The sequence below is a fragment of the Corvus cornix genome, chromosome 1 (assembly GCF_000738735.6).
Source record: "Corvus cornix cornix isolate S_Up_H32 chromosome 1, ASM73873v5, whole genome shotgun sequence".
NCBI classification, from domain to species: Eukaryota; Metazoa; Chordata; class Aves; order Passeriformes; family Corvidae; genus Corvus; species Corvus cornix.
The window spans coordinates 57878579-57898839 of NC_046332.1; the positions used below are offsets into that span (position 1 = coordinate 57878579).

The 20261-nt window shown below is 49.7% G+C and overlaps 1 protein-coding gene across 4 annotated transcripts; it reads right to left on the bottom strand.

The window, feature by feature from the left end:
- Positions 1–255: 255 nt before the first annotated feature.
- Positions 256–4600, bottom strand: PCDH8 (protocadherin 8). Of its 4 annotated transcripts, none has more exons than XM_039568361.1 (3): positions 2248–4600; positions 1761–1965; positions 256–1302 (listed from the first exon to the last, which is right to left on the bottom strand). In XM_039568361.1, the coding sequence occupies exons 1-3, from the start codon at positions 4516–4518 to the stop codon at positions 929–931; spliced, it is 2850 nt and encodes a 949-aa protein (XP_039424295.1). In that variant the 5' UTR covers positions 4519–4600; the 3' UTR covers positions 256–928. The 4 variants fall into 4 exon arrangements, with proteins under 4 accessions (XP_039424295.1, XP_039424285.1, XP_039424274.1 ...); XM_039568351.1 differs by having other exon boundaries at positions 1761–1968; XM_039568340.1 differs by having other exon boundaries at positions 2107–4600.
- Positions 4601–20261: the final 15661 nt, after the last annotated feature.

Consider the following 20261-nt stretch of genomic DNA (forward strand, 5'->3'; position numbering starts at 1 on the left):
TTACACCACTCCCCCCCCGTGAAGGGTAAAGCTGGAAGAGCTCAGAGCAGACAAGAAAAGGCTGCCTCTGTCACCCAGCCCTCCCTCCCACCCAGCATCAAAATCTCTAGAGCTAAACCTCCAGAGGTATTGCCGGAGACCAAGGCTGGGCCAGACTAAAAGTAGCTCCTTCCCACTGCACTTCCTGGCACAAAATACTGTTGTTGATCTATGAAGACCTCTATGCTCTGAAGCAGGAAATCCATGAACAGATCCCTCTGACACATCACAAAACCTTTATTAGTGTTTATCAGTGATACAGATTACAGGAACCAAAGGCAATTAAATAACACTTAAGTTGACCACAGACTCAAGAAATACAAGTCACATTTGGCAAGGCAAACTTCTCAGTACACTGGGTTGCTCAGGTTATTATTACACCGTGAAAGAGGAATTTCCCTTACAAGATTCTACATATGCAGGATATTATTATTATTATTAATTGTATTAATTGTTATTATTGTGTCTTTCAGACAGTTCCTTTGGCAAGAATTCCCATTTTTAAGTATTTATTATATAAAAATATAACAAATTTTCATTATGTACAAACATTACATTACACAATGTACAGGTTAAAAACACTACAAAAAATGGCAGGCCATGGGTAAACCAAAAGCAAAAAAAAAAAACCCCAATGTAGAAAACATGAAAAGAAATTTAAATACTGCACATTTCATAAAAATTACATTAACTACAAACAATCTTTTTTGTTTGCAAATATCAAACAGTACTGATCTGATTGGAAATCTTTCCCAAATGACTTCATTTTTAAGGCACATCTTGCATATTTACACATACGACACCGGATCTGGTCAATAACTTAAAGGCTCTCGGGAGTGACCTAGTTGTGTGCGCAGGGATGGGTGCACTTGAGGGAGAGCACGCTGGGCTACGCCTTCTCAGTCGTCTCAGTCTGGGGGCCCAGGTATCTCGCCGAGGGGGCTGGGAAGAGGGGCACCCCGATCTCCTGAAGGTCGGGGAGCCGTGCAGGGTGCGGCGGGGAGAGGAGCGTGATCGTCCGGTCAAAGTCCCTGTGCAGCACCTTCTCATAGACACTCTGAAGCCCAACTGTTTTGGGCAGCTGGGCTTGATAAAAGTTGTCCCTGCGAAGTGGATCCCTGGGCAAGGACGTGCTCTTGCAGAAGGTGGAGAGGGGTGCTGAAGGATGTGGAGAGGGGTGAGGGTTGGCTCGGCCACAGGAGGGGCTCCAGCAGCGGTCTGAGTGCCCCAGGATCTTGCATTCAGCTGTGCATGCCCACAGACCTAGAGAGATAGGGGAGGAGAAACCTCTTGTTACTGCAGAAATAAATCCATTCACAATCCTCAGAGTTACCAGTTACAGGATGATTCACTGCACTGACAGCAGGAGTGGGGAGGCGATGCTCCACAGCACAACAAAAAGCCATGCTTGGTTAGGTAATGTTGTTTGATAGGGACACTCCTCACAATTCTAACTTTAAGGGAACCTTTTTTTGGGAAGAAAACCCAAATCCTACAGTACTTCCAGCATCTGCTAATTTGTGCTGGGCTCTCAGTGCAGAGAGGAACCAACATCTAACAGCCTGCTGCAAAGAGATGGGCAGTTTGAGCCACGCAGTGTGTGGCTCCCCTTCCAGCTGCCCTGCCTGATCTGTGTCCCATGGACAGGTCCTTTCACCCACCTCCCCACCCACCCATCTTTCTGTCTGAGGGCCAGTGGGGAGCAGGGGCAGAGCCCTTACCGTTCTGCATGTGTGTGATGAGGTCTTTCTTCAGGGCATCTCCGCTGATATCTGAGTCACTGTCGTTAAAATCACTGTCGCCTTTGCCACTGTCTTTGCCACTGAACTTCTCTGCCTCCCGGCCGGAGATAGTGTTGAAGGAGTGTCCCTTCCAAATGGCCACAGGGGGAGCAGGCTCCTTGTAGCTCGGAGTGGCAGCAAAACCCTGCTGGTGGGGAGGGAAATCAAAGGAGACATGAGAAAGGGAAGCACTGAAGGGTAAACCAACATTAACTGCACCTCTGCAACTCACATCCCCCAAGACACCCCCCACCTTTTGCCCCACTTCCCCGTGGTGGGACCTTACCTCCCCACTCTGTCCCCTCAGCCTCTTCTGACCCTCGTAGAGGCAAGTGCTGTCGCTGCCACTCTCAGTGGCGGAGATCTCTTCAGCAGCTGGAGAGGGGTCGGGGCTGGTGAAAGAGGTTTTGCTGGGAAAGGTTCGTACCTCAAACATGTTCCCCCTCTGGCTGCTCTCCTCCTGACAGCCCTTCTCCAGGTGGGAGATGTCTATTTGGTCCTTCAAGGCAGTGCTGTTTTTGATGTCGTTCCCCTTCTTGCGCCTGTTACAGGTGGTGGCAATGGTGATTATAGCCACCAGGAGGAGAGTGCAGCTGCCTGCCAGGACAATGATCACGATCAGAGGAATGTCCCACTGCAAAGCCTTTCCTTCCCAGGAGCTGGGCTTGGCTATGTCCTGGATACTGGATGGAGCAGTGGCGGTCACCAGGAAGTTGACTGTGGCGGTTGTGGCCAGGGGAGGTCTGCCATTGTCTGTCACAGTGAGGATGACCTTGAATAGCTGTCCCAGCTCTTCAGAGAGGTCACCCCTCAGCACAATGTCCCCAGTACTTGGGTTGATGGTGAAAAGGTCCTGCTGGGACTCTTCCAGGAAGGCAAAGGTGAGCTCAGCATTGGCCCCATCATCTGCATCTCGAGCTTTGATTTGGGCAACCAGGGAGTCACGGGATGTCTTGCTGGACACACCAATTTCCACAGTCCCATTGGTGAGCACTGGGTGGATGATGACGGGAGGGTTGTCGTTCTGGTCCACCATTCTTACTTTTACAAGGGTGCTGCTGGAGAGCTGCGGGGAGCCACCATCAGTGGCCTGGATCCTCAGGTCCAACTGCTTGAGGATCTCATAGTTGAATGTCCTGAGGGCATAGATGGCCCCGGTGGCGGGGTCCACCGAGACGTATGTGGAGATGGGGGCCCCCATGACCTGCATCTCCAGGAGCCGGTAGGTGACCTTACCATTGTGGCCAAGATCAGGGTCACGAGCCACCACCGTGGTGATGTAGGCGCCTGGGGGGTTGTTCTCTGGTACAGCCACCTCGTAGAGGGGCTTGGCGAAGAGTGGCGCGTTGTCGTTCTCATCGCTCACCCGCACTGTATACTGGCGGACGGTCTTGAAGGGCGGCGAGCCCAGGTCCTCAGCCACCACGGTGAGGTTGTACTCAGGGATGCGCTCGCGGTCCAGTGCTGCTGTGGTGACAATCATGTAGCTGTCCTCGTAGGCTCGCTGCAGGGCGAAGTGGTCGTGGCCACGGAGGCTGCAGCGCACCTGCCCATTGGCACCCGAGTCGCGGTCTGTGGCGCTGACAAGGGCCACAAAGCTCTCACTGGCTGCTGCCTCACTGACATAGGCCACGCCGGTGGTGCTGGCAGCACCACGGAGGGCGCTGATGCTGATGCGTGGAGCGTTGTCATTGACGTCGGTGAGGCGCACGATGACGGTGCAGGTGGCGGCACGAGGGCTGGCTCCGCGGTCCTGGGCACGCACATCCAGCTCGTAGGTGCGGGTGCGCTCGTAGTCCACGGCAGCCTCCAATGTGAGGCGGCCTGAGCGTGGGTCAAGGCGGAAGAGCCGCCGTGCCTCAGGGGGCACCTGGCTGCTAAAGGCATAGACCACCTCCCCATTGGGGCCCTCATCAGGGTCAGCAGCATCCAGATCGAGCAGCAGGGAGCCGGGCGGTGCATCCTCGGGCAATTCCACCGTGACTGAGCTCTGGGCAAAGGTTGGACTGTTGTCATTGGCATCAAGGACACGAACATGCACGGTGGCTGTGCCTGAGCGTGCTGGACTGCCACCATCCTTGGCCACCAGCTCCAGGGTGTAGGAGGGCTGGCGCTCGCGGTCCAGCTCCTGGAGCAGCACCAGGTCAGCGCAGCGTGCCCCATCCGCCCGTGTCTGCGCCTCCACACCGAAGTGGCTGTTGAGGGAGACCTGGAAGCTCTGGATAGAGTTGGAGCCCACATCCTCATCCACAGCCACCTCCAGTGGGAGGCGAGTTCCGGGTGCAGCACTCTCCGACACCTCCAGCGCCATCTGGGCATGGGGGAAGCGTGGAGCATTGTCATTGATATCACGCACCTCCAGCTCCACGTGCACCAGGCGGTAGCGCTCCCGCCAGCAGCTCACCACATCGAAGGCTAGGACACACTGTGGGGCTTGGCCGCACAGCCGCTCCCGGTCCAGCCCCGCTTCACCGATGCTCAGCTGCCCGTCCTCCTCCCGCACCCGTACCAGCGAACTGTTGCTGAACTGCCGCATCAGGCGAAAGCTCATCTCCCCCGGCGCCTTCACCGGCATCTCGTCGGCCAGCGTACCGATCACCGTGCCCGGCGCGCCCTCCTCGTCGGTGCGATACCTCACCGTCTTGCAGCGGGACAGGGCCAGCAGGCTGGCGGCGGCCAGCAGCCGCAGGGGACTCATGGCAGCGGCGCGGGCTCAGCCCGACGGCGCGGTGCGGGCGGGATGTGCGCGGTGCGGGCGGGATGTGCGCGGTGCGGGCGGGACGCGCGAGGGTCTGAAGTGGCACCACCGCCGTCTGCGCCCCCCGCGCCGCCGCGCCGCCTTTCATAGAGGGCGCTATGCAAATGAGCGGGCGGCCGAGCCAATGGGAGGCGGCGCGGCGCGGGCGGCGGGCGGCCCCCGGCGCTCCCCGGGCCGAGCCGGGCCGGGCGCGGGAGCGGGAGCGGGAGAGGGAGAGGGGTCGCGGAGCGCTCGCCTTTGTTTTCTTTAACTCTGCGGGGTCTGGGGGTCTTCTTTTATTTTATTTTCTTTTCTCTTTTTTCCTTTTCTTTTTTTCTTCCCCCGCACTGTCGCTATTTCTTTTTCCCAATTTATTTCTTTCTTTTTTTCCCCTCCTTTCCTGCCCCTCCCGTCTCTCCCCTCTCTCCGGTGGAGCGGCAGCGGAGCTGGCGCGGGGAACACGGAGTGCAATGCGCGGTGGGGTTTGTTAATCCTGACACAGGTGCCGTGGCATGTCGTGCCGTGCCGTGGCATGTCGTGCCGTGTCGTGGCATGTCGCGCTGTGTCGCGGCGTGCCGCGCGGGCGCGGACGGGGGCGCGGGGCGGGCGCGCATTAGCGGGGTGCGGGGGAGGGGGGGGCGGCATTCAGCTGCGCCCGGAGTGGTGTGTCACTCGCGTGAGAGCCTGTGATCAGCGCCGTAAGTCGCCTTTCAGGAGGTGTCCCCGCATGCTTTAGTATGCATGTCACCGCCCGGGTTTCTTAAGCCTGGGGCACTAGCAGGCGAGGAGGAAAAAAAGAAAAAAAAAAAGTTCCAAATAGGATTTAGCATAAGCTTGAGGAGATTTGGAAAGGTTTCAAAGATCAGGCTGTATCAAAGGCTTATGAAGCCCTCGTTAGCTGTAGAAATATAATAGCATGGCAGGCTATCCCATTCGAGGAACCAATGTCTGTATTATTTCACTATGACAGGCTAAAGGGAGAGAAAGTTGAACAGTTTCCACAGAGGAGTTGGACTAAGTTGAATATAATGAGCAAACGCCACATGTATCCATTATGTCGCTCTATTCATTCCCAATCACTGCCATAACTCTTTGACTAAACGATGATGAGCGCTGAATTACACACAATGCCCTGCTCATATTAAAATACATTTAAGACCTATCCCTCCTGGTGCCCTGTTACGCCTATTCACAGGATTTTCTTTTTGTCCTAATAGGGCCTCTCTGGGAAGCAACACCAGTCTCGTTCCAGAAGAACAAAATAACAGCATGAGGCTGAAACCTGGCACGAACCGGGGGGAACGAAACCATCTGCCCCGCAAGGCACCAAGGCCCTGCGCGGAGCCCGCTCCCAGCCCCGCAGTGCCTCAGCAGCCATGGGGAGGGCGGCTGCCGGCCTCGGCCCGCAGGGAGAAGACCTGACAGGGAGGGAAGATGGGGGTCCTAAGGGGCAACTGCTTCCCCAGGAAACTGCATGTCCCTTCCCTTCCCTTCCCTTCCCTTCCCTTCCCTTCCCTTCCCTTCCCTTCCCTTCCCTTCCCTTCCCTTCCTCCCCTTCCCTTCCCTTCCCTTCCTTCCCTTCCCTTCCCTTCCCTTCCCTTCCCTTCCCTTCCCTTCCCTTCCCTTCCCTTCCCTTCCCTTCCTTCCCTTCCCTTCCCTTCCCTTCCCTTCCTTCCCTTCCCTTCCCTTCCCTTCCCTTCCCTTCCCTTCCCTTCCCTTCCCTTCCCTTCCCTTCCTTCCCTTCCCTTCCCTTCCCTTCCTTCCCTTCCCTTCCCTTCCCTTCCCTTCCCTTCCCTTCCCTTCCCTTCCCTTCCCTTCCTTCCCTTCCCTTCCTTCCCTTCCCTTCCCTTCCCTTCCCTTCCCTTCCCTTCCCTTCCCTCTTCCCATGTCTCAGGGAACCCAAGAGATGCATTTTAAAGGAAGAGGGTGACAGAATGCGGTCCGATCCAACCCCGCTCCGGTTTCCTTGGAAAACCTGGGATAAAGGCGCTGGGCTCGGCACACGGAGCGCGGTAGCATCCCGGGGCTCCATCCCGGGGTGCGCGGGGCGCTGCGCGGGGCGGCACGCGAGCGGGGGGCGGCGGGCTGCCCGCAGCGCCGGCTTATGGAAATGGGATTTAAATCGCTCCTCGGCCCTGGCTGCGGGGGCGCGGGGAGGGGGGCACGCTCCGCCGCCAACAAAAGCTCCCGGTTTCCATACGAACAAACCTCCGCGGAGCTCTTTTCTCCTGCCCGCGGGAGCTCCGCAGGCGGCCGCCCGGCTGGGCGGAGAGCGTTCGGGCCGGGCCGCCCAGAGCCGGGCCGGTGTCCGGACCGGGCGGAGGTCCGAGGTGTAGAGACTGGGACCGGGCTGCCTGGGAACGGGGCCGCTGGCCGGGAGCGGGCAGTGGGCAGCGGGGCGGCCCCTCGTGTGTAACAGGATTATCTTTGCCATTTCAAGTTCCATACAGCATGTAATTTATTTTTAATTAGGATTAGATCGAGCAGGGAAGGAGACCAGACCTTTCCCCCACCTCCCCCTCCCTGCAAAGGCATGGCTATTTCACGAGGAGCTCTTATTCTTTACAAAAAAACCAATCAATCGATAAACCAGGACCTGTGTTCACCTCCCACACACTTTGCAGGAGAAAAGGGTGCAAAGGGCTGTATTTTCAATGTGTGCTCAAGTATCTGAATCAGAAAGAGGCTTGGAAATCCTTCCTCTTTCCCATCCACCCAGTCCCCCTCTCACATCCTTTCGATCCAAACCCATTTTTAAGAGGTGGGGATCCTGCAACAGGTCACAGTCGGGTCTTGCTCCTCACGCCTTTTTCTATTTTTTTTTTTTTTTTTTTTTTTTTTTTTTTGGTGTGTGTTTTGTTTTAGAGACAAATGCACTTTCTGTCTGCTTGGGTTATTCCTTTTCTGCTATTGTGACTTTGATTTAAAAAAACCCTCCAATGTATCAGTCTCTGCTGGAGCAAAGCCTTCTCCCCAATAGTTTGGATAGAGTCCACCACAGAAATGTTCTGAAAGGCTAGTGAAGAATCTTGTTTCACAGCTCAAAATAAACATACGGATCAGCTGCATTAAAAGCACTTCTTTGAAATATTGTGGTTAAACAGCCCAGATTGGTCGATTGCTCCATGCGGGGACATATGTTCTTGCAAACTGTGCGTATTGTTACTAATGGGGATTCTCACACCACAGCCTTTCCTTTGAATCTGAGGCACTGGTGGTTTCTCTGGAGCTGTTGCAAGGTTGTTTTAATAATTTACCAGCTCTCTTGCACTTAGTGTTGTTGCGGAGACTCAGAACGTGCAAAGAAGGAGGTGTTTTGCGGTGTCCAGAGGTCTGAGCTCTGCTGCCAAGCTCCATTCTGTACCTATTAGACACAGAAATCAAAGCTGCTTTGAGAGATGGGTGCCAGGCAAAGGAAAAAGCAAGGCTTCCCCATGCATCTCTGTGAACCTGGGTTCTTGGGTAATGTGTTGTTCCTAAGGAGGGGGAGCACTCCTAGACCACCAGCCTGTTGCCAACATCAATCAAGTAAGTGATCACTAGCAAATCACTCCAGGTTCCCTTTTTCAGCTTTAAACTTACTTCTTTCCCCCCCAGTTCAGCTCTTAGAAATAAAGTTTGTGGGTGGTTTTCCCTGTCTCCAGGGAGTTATTGCCTTACAAGGGGTGGCAAAACCCCGGGATCTCATCCTGTTCTTCTCTCGTCCAGCTGAGCACTGACAGCTGCTGTGGCCCTTTTTCTCATCACTTACAGCACAGTCGGTTTGCCTACATCTCAAGGTGTTAAGTGTCCCCAGTGCAACAGGGCAAGACTTCCCTCCTCTCAACAGGTACCTGGGATTCTACCCAGGGATCTCTGTTCATGGAGACAAGCTAGAAGGTTTTATGTTTCAGAAGTGTGAGAGAAGGTAAAGCTCCCACAGAATTCCCGTTTAGTATCTCAGGACCATATGTACCTTGAGGGAGAGTGTGCAGCTTCATGGAAGCATGGGGCAGTGGAAGCAAGCCAGGCTTTAAGGAGAGGTTGCTGTGTTATATGTGCTTCCCTGTTCCCAGGAAATCTTAAGGGCATCAAGCCTTGGCTATTGAAAGTGCCCCCCTCTGGCCCTCTCAACACAGGCTGAATGGTGAGTGCATGCCCTCAGGGTGGTGGAGTGGGCTCCCCTTGTAGCACAAGCCCTACGTATGACTTTGCGTCTCAGGAGAAGCCAGGCTACCTGGGCATGGTCTCCAGCTGGTCCTGCTCACCCACACACCCAGAGGGTCTGTTTGACCCCCTCTCCAGATGTAAAGTCGAGGTCCATGCCCCCCACCCCTTGTCTCAGCCTGCAGAGTGGTGGCATGGACCTCCCTTCCTGGAAACTCATCTCCATGCTCAGGCCCTGCCTCTTTCTTCTTGGGCATCCCAACGGGCTTGGCTGTCTTGGAGTGATCTACAAAAACAAAGGAATTCCTTCTGCTTCAGGGCCTAAACAATCCCCCCTGTTTAATCATTTCTGCTGAAACCAAGGAAGTGTGGGTTAACCTGTCAAGCTCCACAAGCCTGGGCTGCCCAAAACCCCTGGAAAACAAAAGAGTGGAACGAAGCAGTGAAGGGTTTTGTTGCTCTCTGACTGTTTGTGTTGGAGGGTGGCACATGGCATTGTGCTTCTGTCTCACGCCATGCGGGCTACAGAAGACACGGCTGCAAACCTTCCCGTGAGCTGTGGGTTGGTACTGTGGTTATAAATCATTCTGATCATTTGTTTATTTGCTTCAAATGCTTCCCTGCCTGCATCTCCCCTCTGTGAAATGTGGGTTAGAAGAAGGAGTTTGTTTTGCAGAAGAAAGAAATTGTGTGCCCATACCTCCCACCCGGCAAGCAGTTTTGATTCCACAGGGAATTTATTTTTTAATTGGATTAATTTCTAGCTTCTCCCGGAGTAGCAGCTGGGGTCTTTGATTCAAGAGGTTAAAACAAAGGGGCATGAAACAAAAGACCAGTTTTCTGCATTCCCCACACAGCGTGGGCCTCGTGCGAGCTGCCCGGAGGTATCCCTGTGGCGGTGCATTCCTAAAGGTTTCCCCATGTCATCTTCAGCCAGGGTCTACTGCAGGTTTTTGGGGGCGTTTCCTAGTCTGTCTTGCCTGCAAGGTATCTGAATATGAGTTTTTGCCTCTTCACCCAGCTTATGTTCCCACATAACCTTATTCCTTGGTGTCCCTTTCCTTTTCCGCTCTTCCGCCCACTCCCCCACCTCCTGCCCCTTTTCCAACTGTCTTTACCCTCTACCTGTTCTGCCCCAGAAGAGATAAATGAGGCTTTTTAGCTGTTAAACCGGGAGGCAGGTTCTCACATTCAGTTCTCTTCTCTCTCATCTGGAGCAGGGCTCAGTCCCACCAAGGTCTGGGATTTAGGTATTCAATTGTCATTGAATGCTGTGGAAGTTGGACATATTTTAGCTTGACTGAGGACTTAAGGCTCTCTCAGATTCAACCGCTCATGTCTAAAGACTGTGGGTGCATTGGACAGGTGACAGCCCAGGTCCTGCTGTTTGCCTGCTACGAGGACTGTTAGGAGATCAGAGGTGCCCTTAGAAGTAACTACCTTTATTATACAGGTCCTTTCTGGCTGTTTTGCCTTTGTGCCTTTGGTTTTAGGGAGTGCAGGTAACAGAGTTATTCATGTCAGTCTCCAATCTGGACCTTTAGAAGAAGTGCTTACCTTCTCCATAGCTTGAGGTCTGGTCAGATCACTGGGATATTAAAGAGGGGAGTTGCACAGCTCCTCTCCCTGGCTGTCGCAAATTGGTGCTCCTGCTCCATGGCTGCTGCTACATGCCTGGCTGGGATGTCTTTCACAGCACTTTGAAGGTGTCTGGACTGATGTATTTGGCTTTCCTCCAGCAGCTCCTTGTTTCCTCCTGGGTCTCATTCACACTCTCCTCCTTGAAGGACTGTTTGGAATTTTAGACTCTTACAAATGATGAATGGGTGGAAGAAATACACCTCTTAGATCCCAGAAAGATGTACAGTCCTCTGCGAATACTTATGTGTGGTGGTTGTGATGGGCTCCACTGATTTATCTGAGAAACAGCTCCCCGGCTATTTGGTGTGCAAAGTCCTTTTCTGCATGTCCTTCTGCTGCCCCTGGCCAGAGAGTGTCAGCCACCCAGTGCCACACTGAACAAGTATGGCCCAGTCACTCTTTGGGCTTTGTCTCCTTCCTACAGTTTTGGAAGTCCTTCCCAGTAAGATCATATTCTAATATAAGCACAAGGATAGTTACACACATGCTAATATATTTTTACTATGCCCATAAAAATAGCCTTTCAATTTCTCTGCTGTCTATATGTTTTCAGTATTACCCTGTGCATGTGATTTCTTGACCCTCCACTGACACATCTGTGACATAGGAGGGGACATTGGGAAGCAATCCTTGTTGAGGTCCTGGAAACCGAGAAGTTGCATTAGCGTGATGCCATGCTGGAGCTAATTAGCCCAATATTGCAGCACAGTTAATGAACTTGGGCACAGTGCCACAGCTTCTGATTCCCAGGCTGAGGGGGCTTGCAAGTTCTGGCCCTGGTCTGCTCCTGGTTGTTTCCCAGAGGATTACAGTGAGAGTGAGAGGCAGCATGGGGGAAAAATGCGACAGAGAATCAGGGACTCAGACATGTGCCATGAGTCCCTTCCTCCATCTCGCCTTTCCTTCTCCCCCCTGCTTCCTCCCTTGTCCTCCATCTTAATCGCGCCTCAGTTTGCAAAGTCAGAGCCCCCAGCTGTGAAGGACTAAGTCTCTTCTTCTCCCAAGCTCCTGAGCGGCAGCAGGCTGTGAGCAAGAGTGTGCCTCGTGTCACTTCTGTTGAAGAGGCTGTGAGAGCAGGGGAAGAACTCAGACGCAGGCGGCTGCCACACTTGGCCGCCTGCCAGGGCAGGAGCACGCTCTGTGAGCATCCTCCCTCAGCCGGCCGCTTCTAGGGCTGGGAGTCTGCCCAGCACCAGGTTTTATTTTGGCATAGTGAGGAGCACCCTGCAACTGAAGGATGTGGGGGAGTGGCGGCGAGTTCCATCAGGCTGCTCTCCTTCATCCTGGTTTTAGGATCATCTCCCTTTCCAATCTTCAGGAGAGCTCAGAGTTAAATGTCCCTCTCTGCCCCCACCTTTAATGTGTTGGGTGACAGATTTTATCTTCGATGTCTGCCAGGGTGTTGCTGCCTGACATGCTGCCAGCTCCAGGCAGAGCAGGGCAGGAAAAGAGCACACAGCTGTACAGAGGAGGATGGAGAACAAACACATCCCATTGCAAGACAGATGGAAAGGCTTTAGATATTAGTACTGAGTTGGCAAGAAGTAAACTTTTCAGAAGCTTGGCAAATCTGGTTCTTAAATCATTTGGGTGCTCTTGAGTGTTTCACCCAGGATTTTTGCTTTAAGGTTTTCTGCTACTGCACTGTGCTGCATTTCATGAGTTTAGGGTGTTGCTCAGGATAGATCAGACTGCTTTTCGAGGCCACTGGTAGACTTTTTTTACCATATCTGCCATTCTTTGACCTCTGCAGCACCTCCAGACCTATGAAACATTCCTGTACTCACTGTTCATCTTTCATGCATGGCATTTACTCATTCTCCACATACACTTCACTGAAGGGGTCTGGCTGAGGAGGCAGAATGTTGGCCCTGGGTGATGTGACCTGGGATTGGAGTTGGTGGCAGAGTGAAGTAGAGTTGTTTCCCGTGGCTGAAGGATGCATCTGTACCACAGCCCTGAAGGGCATGTTTGCCCATCTTTAGTAATTAGCCAGTCAGACCCCTAATGTCACTCGTCCCTCCTGCACCTGTAAATGTGCATCACAGCAGGACAAGGCAGCGATTTGGAAAACACTGCAGTCTCTATGGCTACATCTACAATGCCGAATAAAATGCTCCATACTCTGGCTCTGCTTAGTTTACTTCTGCAGACATATTCTATGAAGATACAGCCCTTTTACAGTTTGTGGGGTATTACCTGTTTGCCTTTTCAAATTTAGCCATTTGGTGCCTTCACTTATTTAACTCACTTTAAAAAGAGGCACACATTGCTACCCCATGTCTGTGGTTTTTGCATCTGGAAATACAGACACCATCACATATTTCACACATGATTCCTGGGAAAAAATCATCTGCCCCCAAAGTCTGCAGAATTCTGTTCTGAAAAGCTAAATAAATTGTTGTTGCTTTTTAAGTGTCATAATAAATGTATGGAATGATCTCACGTAAAAGCTGGAGGCTTAGAGAGTAGGTGCTAAAGAAATGCATCAAATTAGACCAAAAAAAAGGCATAAAATCTATGTTATCCCAAAAGATAAGGGCTGACGGCTCAAGCGACTTTTCTGTTTGCTTCTGTACTAAACATCAGATTCGTTTTTCTGCCTAAAAGAATTTGCATCTCTGCAGTGAGCAGATCTGAAGGCTTTGTTTTTCCAGACAGGTACGTGGTGGTGGGGGAAAAGTAGGAAATTATGCAATCAGGCACGGTTTGTAAGTGAAGGGTCACAGATGGGTGAAGCCTTGCAGAAGTTAAAACTAACAAACAAGCAGTTGGAGATGCTCTTGGAGCATCCTGAACATTTAGAACTGAAGAGATTCGAGTTTGCCTCAGCAACCTTATGTATGTATATGCATGTGTTATATATTATAATGAATATGATAATTACAGGAGATAATTTATAATATATGTGTATTATATATGAGTGCCTCCTCAGTAGGCTAAAACAATGCCATGAGAGTGTAAAGAAATGTGAAATCTAATTACTGTAGCTGTGTAAGTGAAGTAATGAGGAGCTTGAGAGTGTGACTGATATGCAATTAGATACTAGACTAATGAGCAAGCTGTCTACAGTCCATCAAAAGAGTGAGGGAGGCTTGTGCAAGACACCCCTGGCATTGCAAAGAGGACGATATACCACATCCAAATGCAGCTTACTAATGACTGGAGATTGTATGCTCAGCTTGGGGATAAAGCCATTAACCAGTAAAATCCTGTGGCAGACCCACAGGAGATAAGGACAGTAAAAAGTACAAAAGTATATAGAACTGTAAGTATGTGTAGGAGAGCAGTAGCTGGGATTGAAGGCTCTGGATTAGTGACTCCCCAGAACTGGGTTTGCTGTGCTATCTTACCCCAGATAAAACAGCCAGGGTGAGAAATTGGTGTCAGGTTGGGTCGTGTAGATGGCAATGTAAGACTTGCCTTGGGAGAGCCGGGCTGGGAAGGGGCAGCAGAGAGCCAGGCAAAGGTAGTGGAGGCAGAGACGACAGCAGGCACCGTTGGGGAAAGGCACTCAGGGCTCACTATGTCCTGTAACAACAGTACTTACACTGGACAGATGTCTGTCTAGAGGAGCTTATTCTTCACCATGTATTAACTGTTTAAGCTGAAATTTTCCATCCCGGGGGTTGACTTCAGACTGTTGGTTCTTTCTAAGAGAAAGTTTCAGCTGAAGCAGGTTAGTTATCTCCAGAAAAGTAGCTAGGTAAATTTATCCTAGGCTTTTTAATGGTTGTTTTGCCTGGGGGATAAATATCCAGGCTCTTCTTTTTCTCTTCTGGCTTTTTTGTGTATTTTTTTTTTCCTAAATCATGGAGTTCTCATGGTTTCATTTGAGGACTTGACATTTTGCAAGAAGATGAAGGCAGGTGACTTGTGCCATTTTGGTAAGCAGTCAGCCAAATTGGACTACACATTTTAAATGGTGCAGCCTGCAGGAGTTAAGTAGAATAGAGATTAAGCAGGTAACCATTCCCTCTTTTTTCCTGGTCTGCTGCAAATTTGGATCAGTATTCTGGCTGCTTGAGAGACAGAGACAACTACTTGTCTGGTGTCAGGAAAGAGCCATCAAAACCCTCTAGCAAAACATCCCTAACTCTCTTGATTTCTAGAATGGTTGGCCATGATAGCCTAATGCTGGTCTTGGTTCCGTGCTTCCTCAAACAGGACATGGTCTGTACAATGGACCTAAGGCTTGCAATCCTGGGGACAACTGCTGGAGACCTGCTGGTGAAGTTATGCTTTTCCAGGATCTGTACCTTAAAGTCCAAGGAGATGTGAATAAAGCATCATGGATTTTGCAATGTCAGGCCCTACAGAGTGAATGAAAGCTAGCCTTGAGTATTTCACCTTAGGTGTGCAAAATGAGCAGATATTAATCTACTAACTTGCAGCTCTGTGTCTCAGCTCAGCAGCTGTAATTTGGAGTTAATGGTACACCTTCCTTCCACAGGTTCATTATGGAAATAAGATAATTAACATCTGTGAATCACTCTAATTTAAGAGCAGGGAAGGCCAAAGAAAAGTCTATGAGTAAATTATTGCTTTCATCCTGAGCAGGGCTTGAGTGATATGAGGAAATTTTGACCAAGGAGCAAGGACCCAGAATATACCACTGAAGCTCTTGGGTCTGCAGAACAGAGTAGGAGGATGGTGGAGAAGTGTCACGTCTCTGTGCAAATAAGGATTGCATCACAGTGTGACTGGGGATGCCCAGACCACCTTAGGCTCCATATTTCCTAGTGTAAGTGCCTGACTTTGCAGTCTTACCAATGTACTTCCAGCGCAGTTCTCTTGGGTGCCATAGCCATGGAAATATACAGGTCTGTGGAGGGAAAACCCTGTCCTGTTTGCCCTGTAATAGCGCAAGTTGGCTTGATGGGGGTTTAGATCAGTGATTGCTCATTAAGCTACAAACTTTGGCTGCCCAGGTGGTGACTTCTTTTGTCACTGTCCTCCAGGTACACAGTGACCTTCTTGGTCTCCTTTTCCCTGCAGCTGTAAACCTTCTTTGCTCTTCCCGCCTTGAGGAAGAAACCTCTGCATGGGACTTTCTTGTTTTGCTGCCTGGGGAATGTGGCTTTAGAGAATAAATAGCAGCAAAGCTTTATACAGAGGCTGCAGCTTTTTGAGGAAGAAAAAAGCCTTCTAAGGTGGTCAAAGGCTGAAGACCCAGGTGAGCCTTAAAGCAGAGCTGTGCAGAACTCATTTTGGGTGGCCAAAAATGCACAGGCACAGTTTGGTTAAGGTGTGCCTTGTGTGTTTGAAGGTTCAGGCCTTGGGCTCTGTGTGTGTTTTTGGGCAAGAAATCTCCTTGTGTTGCCATTAAAATAGCACTCCACAGAGGGCAGTGGGTTCAGCCTGAAATGCTGAAATGAAACAAATCAAAGCTATTGATTTGATTTTTCTAAAACCCTTCCAGACACCTAAAATCTCAGAGAAGTCTTCATGGATGGGAATTTCCTCCAGACTGACTCTTTTGTAGAGGAAGTGGGCAGGGAAAGGGAGCTGTGGAGTTTCATCTGGTGAGGGAAGCTGGTGGTCTGCTTCCATTGGGATGTCAGGCCTGTCAGCAGCATGGCAGATATGAATGGCAGGGATGCAGGCAGGTAGGACTCTCTGTATAGAGGGGACATAGGAGGGAGATGGGGTGATGGGAAAATTTGGGCTGTGAGCAAAGGTGGGAGAGGGAGGACCAGGTGGGGGGATTGGGTGGTAAAGGGACTTGGTGGGACTATTTGAAAGGGGGAAGTATGGGTAGACCCTGGAGGGAGGAAAGGAAGCTGTGAGATGGCAAGTCTGTGGTGTAGGGTTGGGGAAAGCTATGGTGTTTGGGAAACCCTGGGGAGCTGAGGTCTTGGTGGGGAAAGTGATGGGAGAGATATGGTGAGAATGCTGGCTTTGGGGATGGCAGCTGGAGTGGGGGAGAGGCTAGGAGCTGTGGTCTGGAAGTCGCTGGAGAATTTGAGCTCTGAGGTCGTTTAAGAGGTCTGGGGCCACAAATGTTGGGTATAGGCACTTCGTGGGAAGCTAAGGAATCTGGACTGGGAAGGGCTGAGGAAAAGCCCTTGTCTTTGGGGGACAGCAAGGGCATGTGTATGGCTGATTTTCTGGAAGATGGGGGACTTTAGGATGGCCACTAATAGGCATCATCATGTTCTGGGGTGCAGGCAAAGGCCTGATCTGATGTTTGTTCCCAGAAGGCTATCACATGCCTTCTTGCTATCATAAATACGGTAATCCTAAGCATGCCAGGAGCTTCATCCATGCATGCATCATGCAGCTGGACTCTCACGTTGGATGTATCACCTGCACAAATCAACTGCCTTTAAGTGGGGAACAGACTGGTCTGGTTATGTTCATCCCTCCAGCAAGTCACGGGGTGATCCCATTAATATAATAAATTCTTGCCTTCTCCCTCTGCTCCCCCTTCTGTGGCTTGTCCCACTTTCTTTCCACCTCCTATCGAGACAGTGCACTCCTGTCTTTCCAGTCACTCTGCAGCATGTCTGGCTTGCTCTCAGAGAGTAACCCTGGAAAAAACAGTAGGTATCCTTATAAACAGATGTGTAGCGCAGCACCAAGCATTTCACAGAGAGTGCTCCCATGCTGCAGAATGTGTTGTTTAAGGGCATGGTGTCGGGGCATGGGGGATGGTTGTAGGGTGGCTCTCAAAATGCATTTAGAGCTGCACATGAGCAAGCTCAGACTGTGCATAGCACGTTGGCTGCCATCCTGTGTTGAAGCATCATGTCTGACTTAAGCATGTTGGCAATGTAAGCTGTCCTCGTAGCCTGTCTATTTCAATTAATAATATTTCACCTGAAACCCTCTTTAATCATAAACAGATCAGAAATTACTTATCACAGACTTCCATAGGTGTATATGGTGCTTTATGAACATATGAGCAGACAGATTGCTGCCCTGAAGAGCTCACAATTGGATTTAGACAAATTCAATAAGAAAGGAAAAAACTATCGGGGTTGAAACTTTAAGCAGACAAATGCCTGTATACAATTGCATCAGTTGTAGTCCATGGAAATATCATCTTTTTTTTGATTCAACTGTTCAGCTGTGTCACATCTACTGCCGAAGATGACAGACTGCTAGTTCCTTAGGTAGAAAATGCTTATATTTTAATGCTTGTTATGTCATGATTTATTAAACCAATCTAAATGTAAAAATCAACTGAAAGGACAAACTTATGCTTAAGGATGACCTGCAGCATCTAAAATGGAGACACTGACCAAACTAGTAGAAACAAGGTCAGATTTTGTTTAGTTCAGATAATTTATGCCCAAATTGTAATGCTGAGGTAATTTATGTTGTATTTAGTTCTCTGTTTCCTATGAAATTTGATTGTGTAACAGTGTGATATGAGTAATATTTTAAGACAGGATTTTTATAGATGAAGCTTGTAGCTAATATACACAGAGCTTTTACTGGTCTTTCTTGTGAAAGGAAGAAAAGGAGGAAGAAGGAAAGAAGTGAAAAGCACAAGGCAATAGCCGTGTAGGATTGCATCCTTTAAATCAGGGATAACATTTTGCTTACTTTAAGTTTTTGGTGTGTTTTTCCTGAAAAAAAACCAAAAGGTAAAGATGTTTTGAAAATTATGGACTGACTAATGTAGCTCTAATCTCCAGAGCAGCAGAGAGGTAGCCCTCTTGTTGTCTGCTCCATGCCTCTTTTTTCAGGATTTTTGTTTATCCCTCAGTGAAGAAGTCCAGCCCCTGTGCTACAAATCAACTGGAAAAGATCCTGCTCGTGTGCTGTGAAAAAGTGCCGCTGGAGTATGTCCTGTACGGCAAAGGGAATGGTCCTTAAAGGCAGCATGTAGATTTATAAAGTATGACAGCAGAAACAAGAGGTGTGGGTTATTTTTTATGGGCAGCCATTAAAAAAAAAAAAAAAACAAAAAAAACCCCCTTATTTATCAAATCTGAGACAATGGTCATATAACGGGTTTCTCGAATTCAAGGTGAATCAAAGGAAAATTGTGTCCAGGAGGACAGAGATGCTCAGCCAGTGCCACTATGGCATGGCCACATGACATACCCAGCGGCAGGCACAGGGCTGTGAGTACAGCTGCCCGCAGACTCTGCCAAGGAGCCAGATGATGCTGGAAGAATATCTTTCACAGCTCTGGATCTGGCTATTCTTGGCTTGTTCTCTGGCTGCGGGAGCTGGAGCTCATTGCTGGGCAGATAAACAGAGAGACTAATAAAGAAGATGAGGAGCTGTTGATCGTTCGAGCAAATCAGAGATGAGCTGTTAAGCAGAGGAGCGTGGTGATCCCTGTGAAAAATCACCTGGTGGCTGACACTTGGTCCAGGATGAAAGTGCCTTGGAATAAAACTCTCCTCTCCCCGCAAGCAGTCCCTCTCCCCAAATCATTAAATCCTGTGCATAATTACAAAAGTGTAAAAAGCTCTACCTCTTTCAAACACTGATTTTTTTTTCTAATTCCCATAATTGGCAAGCAAGTGTACATGGGGGAAAAAAGGGGAGAAAGCTTTGATTTTTTTTTCAAGCTGAAAACGTGCAAGCCCTGTGTGGGTTAGGTCCTTTAGATATTTAAAAAGATTGAAGCAACTTCAAAGGAGACGTTCTGTTCTATCAGGTTAAGTATATTTTAATATTAGAGAGACTTTTTTTTCAAGAACAGAGATCTGTTCTCTTGAGGAAATAAAACATTCTTAAAGATTTTATCCAGAATGGTTTTTCATTGTTTTTAAAGAGACAACACAGGATTTCAAGCATGCTGAAGCTTGTAAATGTCCCAATTTCTCTTTATCGGTGTTGACTGCTCTCTGTTATCAGGTTGATTGTTGATAGTTATGTAAATCAAAATTTTTTATCAACAGACTGCTGATTTTTTTTGGAAACAAGAAGGGAGAAGCATTTGGCAATAATGTTTTTATTTACCTGTTATGAAAGCCAGCATTTTGTGGCTGAACAGGGTGCAGAGTGCCAGCCCTTCAGTTTAGGGACACAAGGGAGTTTTCCTAAGGAGTATTTGCTGAATTCCCTGCATATGGCCCAGGATATGATGAATTACCAGAAGGCAGAACTATTCTCTCTCTAATGCAGGTGTCTGTTTGAGCTACCTCTCCTGCCCTGCCTGGTGGACTAAGTGAATTTCTCATGAGAAGTGTGCTATAAAAACAAACTTGAAATGTGTCCTGGACAAATGGGAAGGTGAATATTTAACAGAAGGAGGATGAAAAGTCTTTGGAGGGGGGGTCACTACAACAGCTCGAAGCAGCGGTGTGGAGTGTAAGACATTGTGAAGCCATATGGGGATGGAGCTGCAGCAGTTCAGGGCAAATGCAATGCAAAGTGTGGGCCCCATGGTCCCACACCTTGTGATCCTCATGGAACTGCCCTTCCAGGCCCACTGTCAAGAGGTGGTGCAGGTGGCAAAGACCTTCTCCAAACCCTGAGGGACATGGTACCAACGGGGACGTGTGACTCTGCAGAGCAGTATCCCAGGTGGCATCTGCTGTGGCAGATTCAGGCTGTGGTACAGATAATTCAATCTGTTTTGTCAGGAGAGAGAAAGGTAGAAGCCATATTTCCATCTTCTGTTGTCAACCCTGTCTTTGACAGCAAAGCCTCTGTGTGGGTTTTGTAGCCAGCTGGTTTAACATCTGGGCAAGGAGTCTGCAGGGAAGTGAATGCCTCTTACCCTCTTTTCTCTCTTTTTATTGTAATCCAGATAATGAAAGCAACGAGTGGCTGATCTGCCCCTCGTGAACCCCGAGGAGATCCAGCTGCCAGCTTCTGAACATTCTTGTTATTTTAGATTAACCTCCTGGCCTGTGTGCCTTTTGGGGAGTCGAGACCAGAAATAAGGCAGTGAGACAGCTCAGTGCTCGAGCAGGGTTGTTTCTTCTCTTCTGGTTCAGACTCCA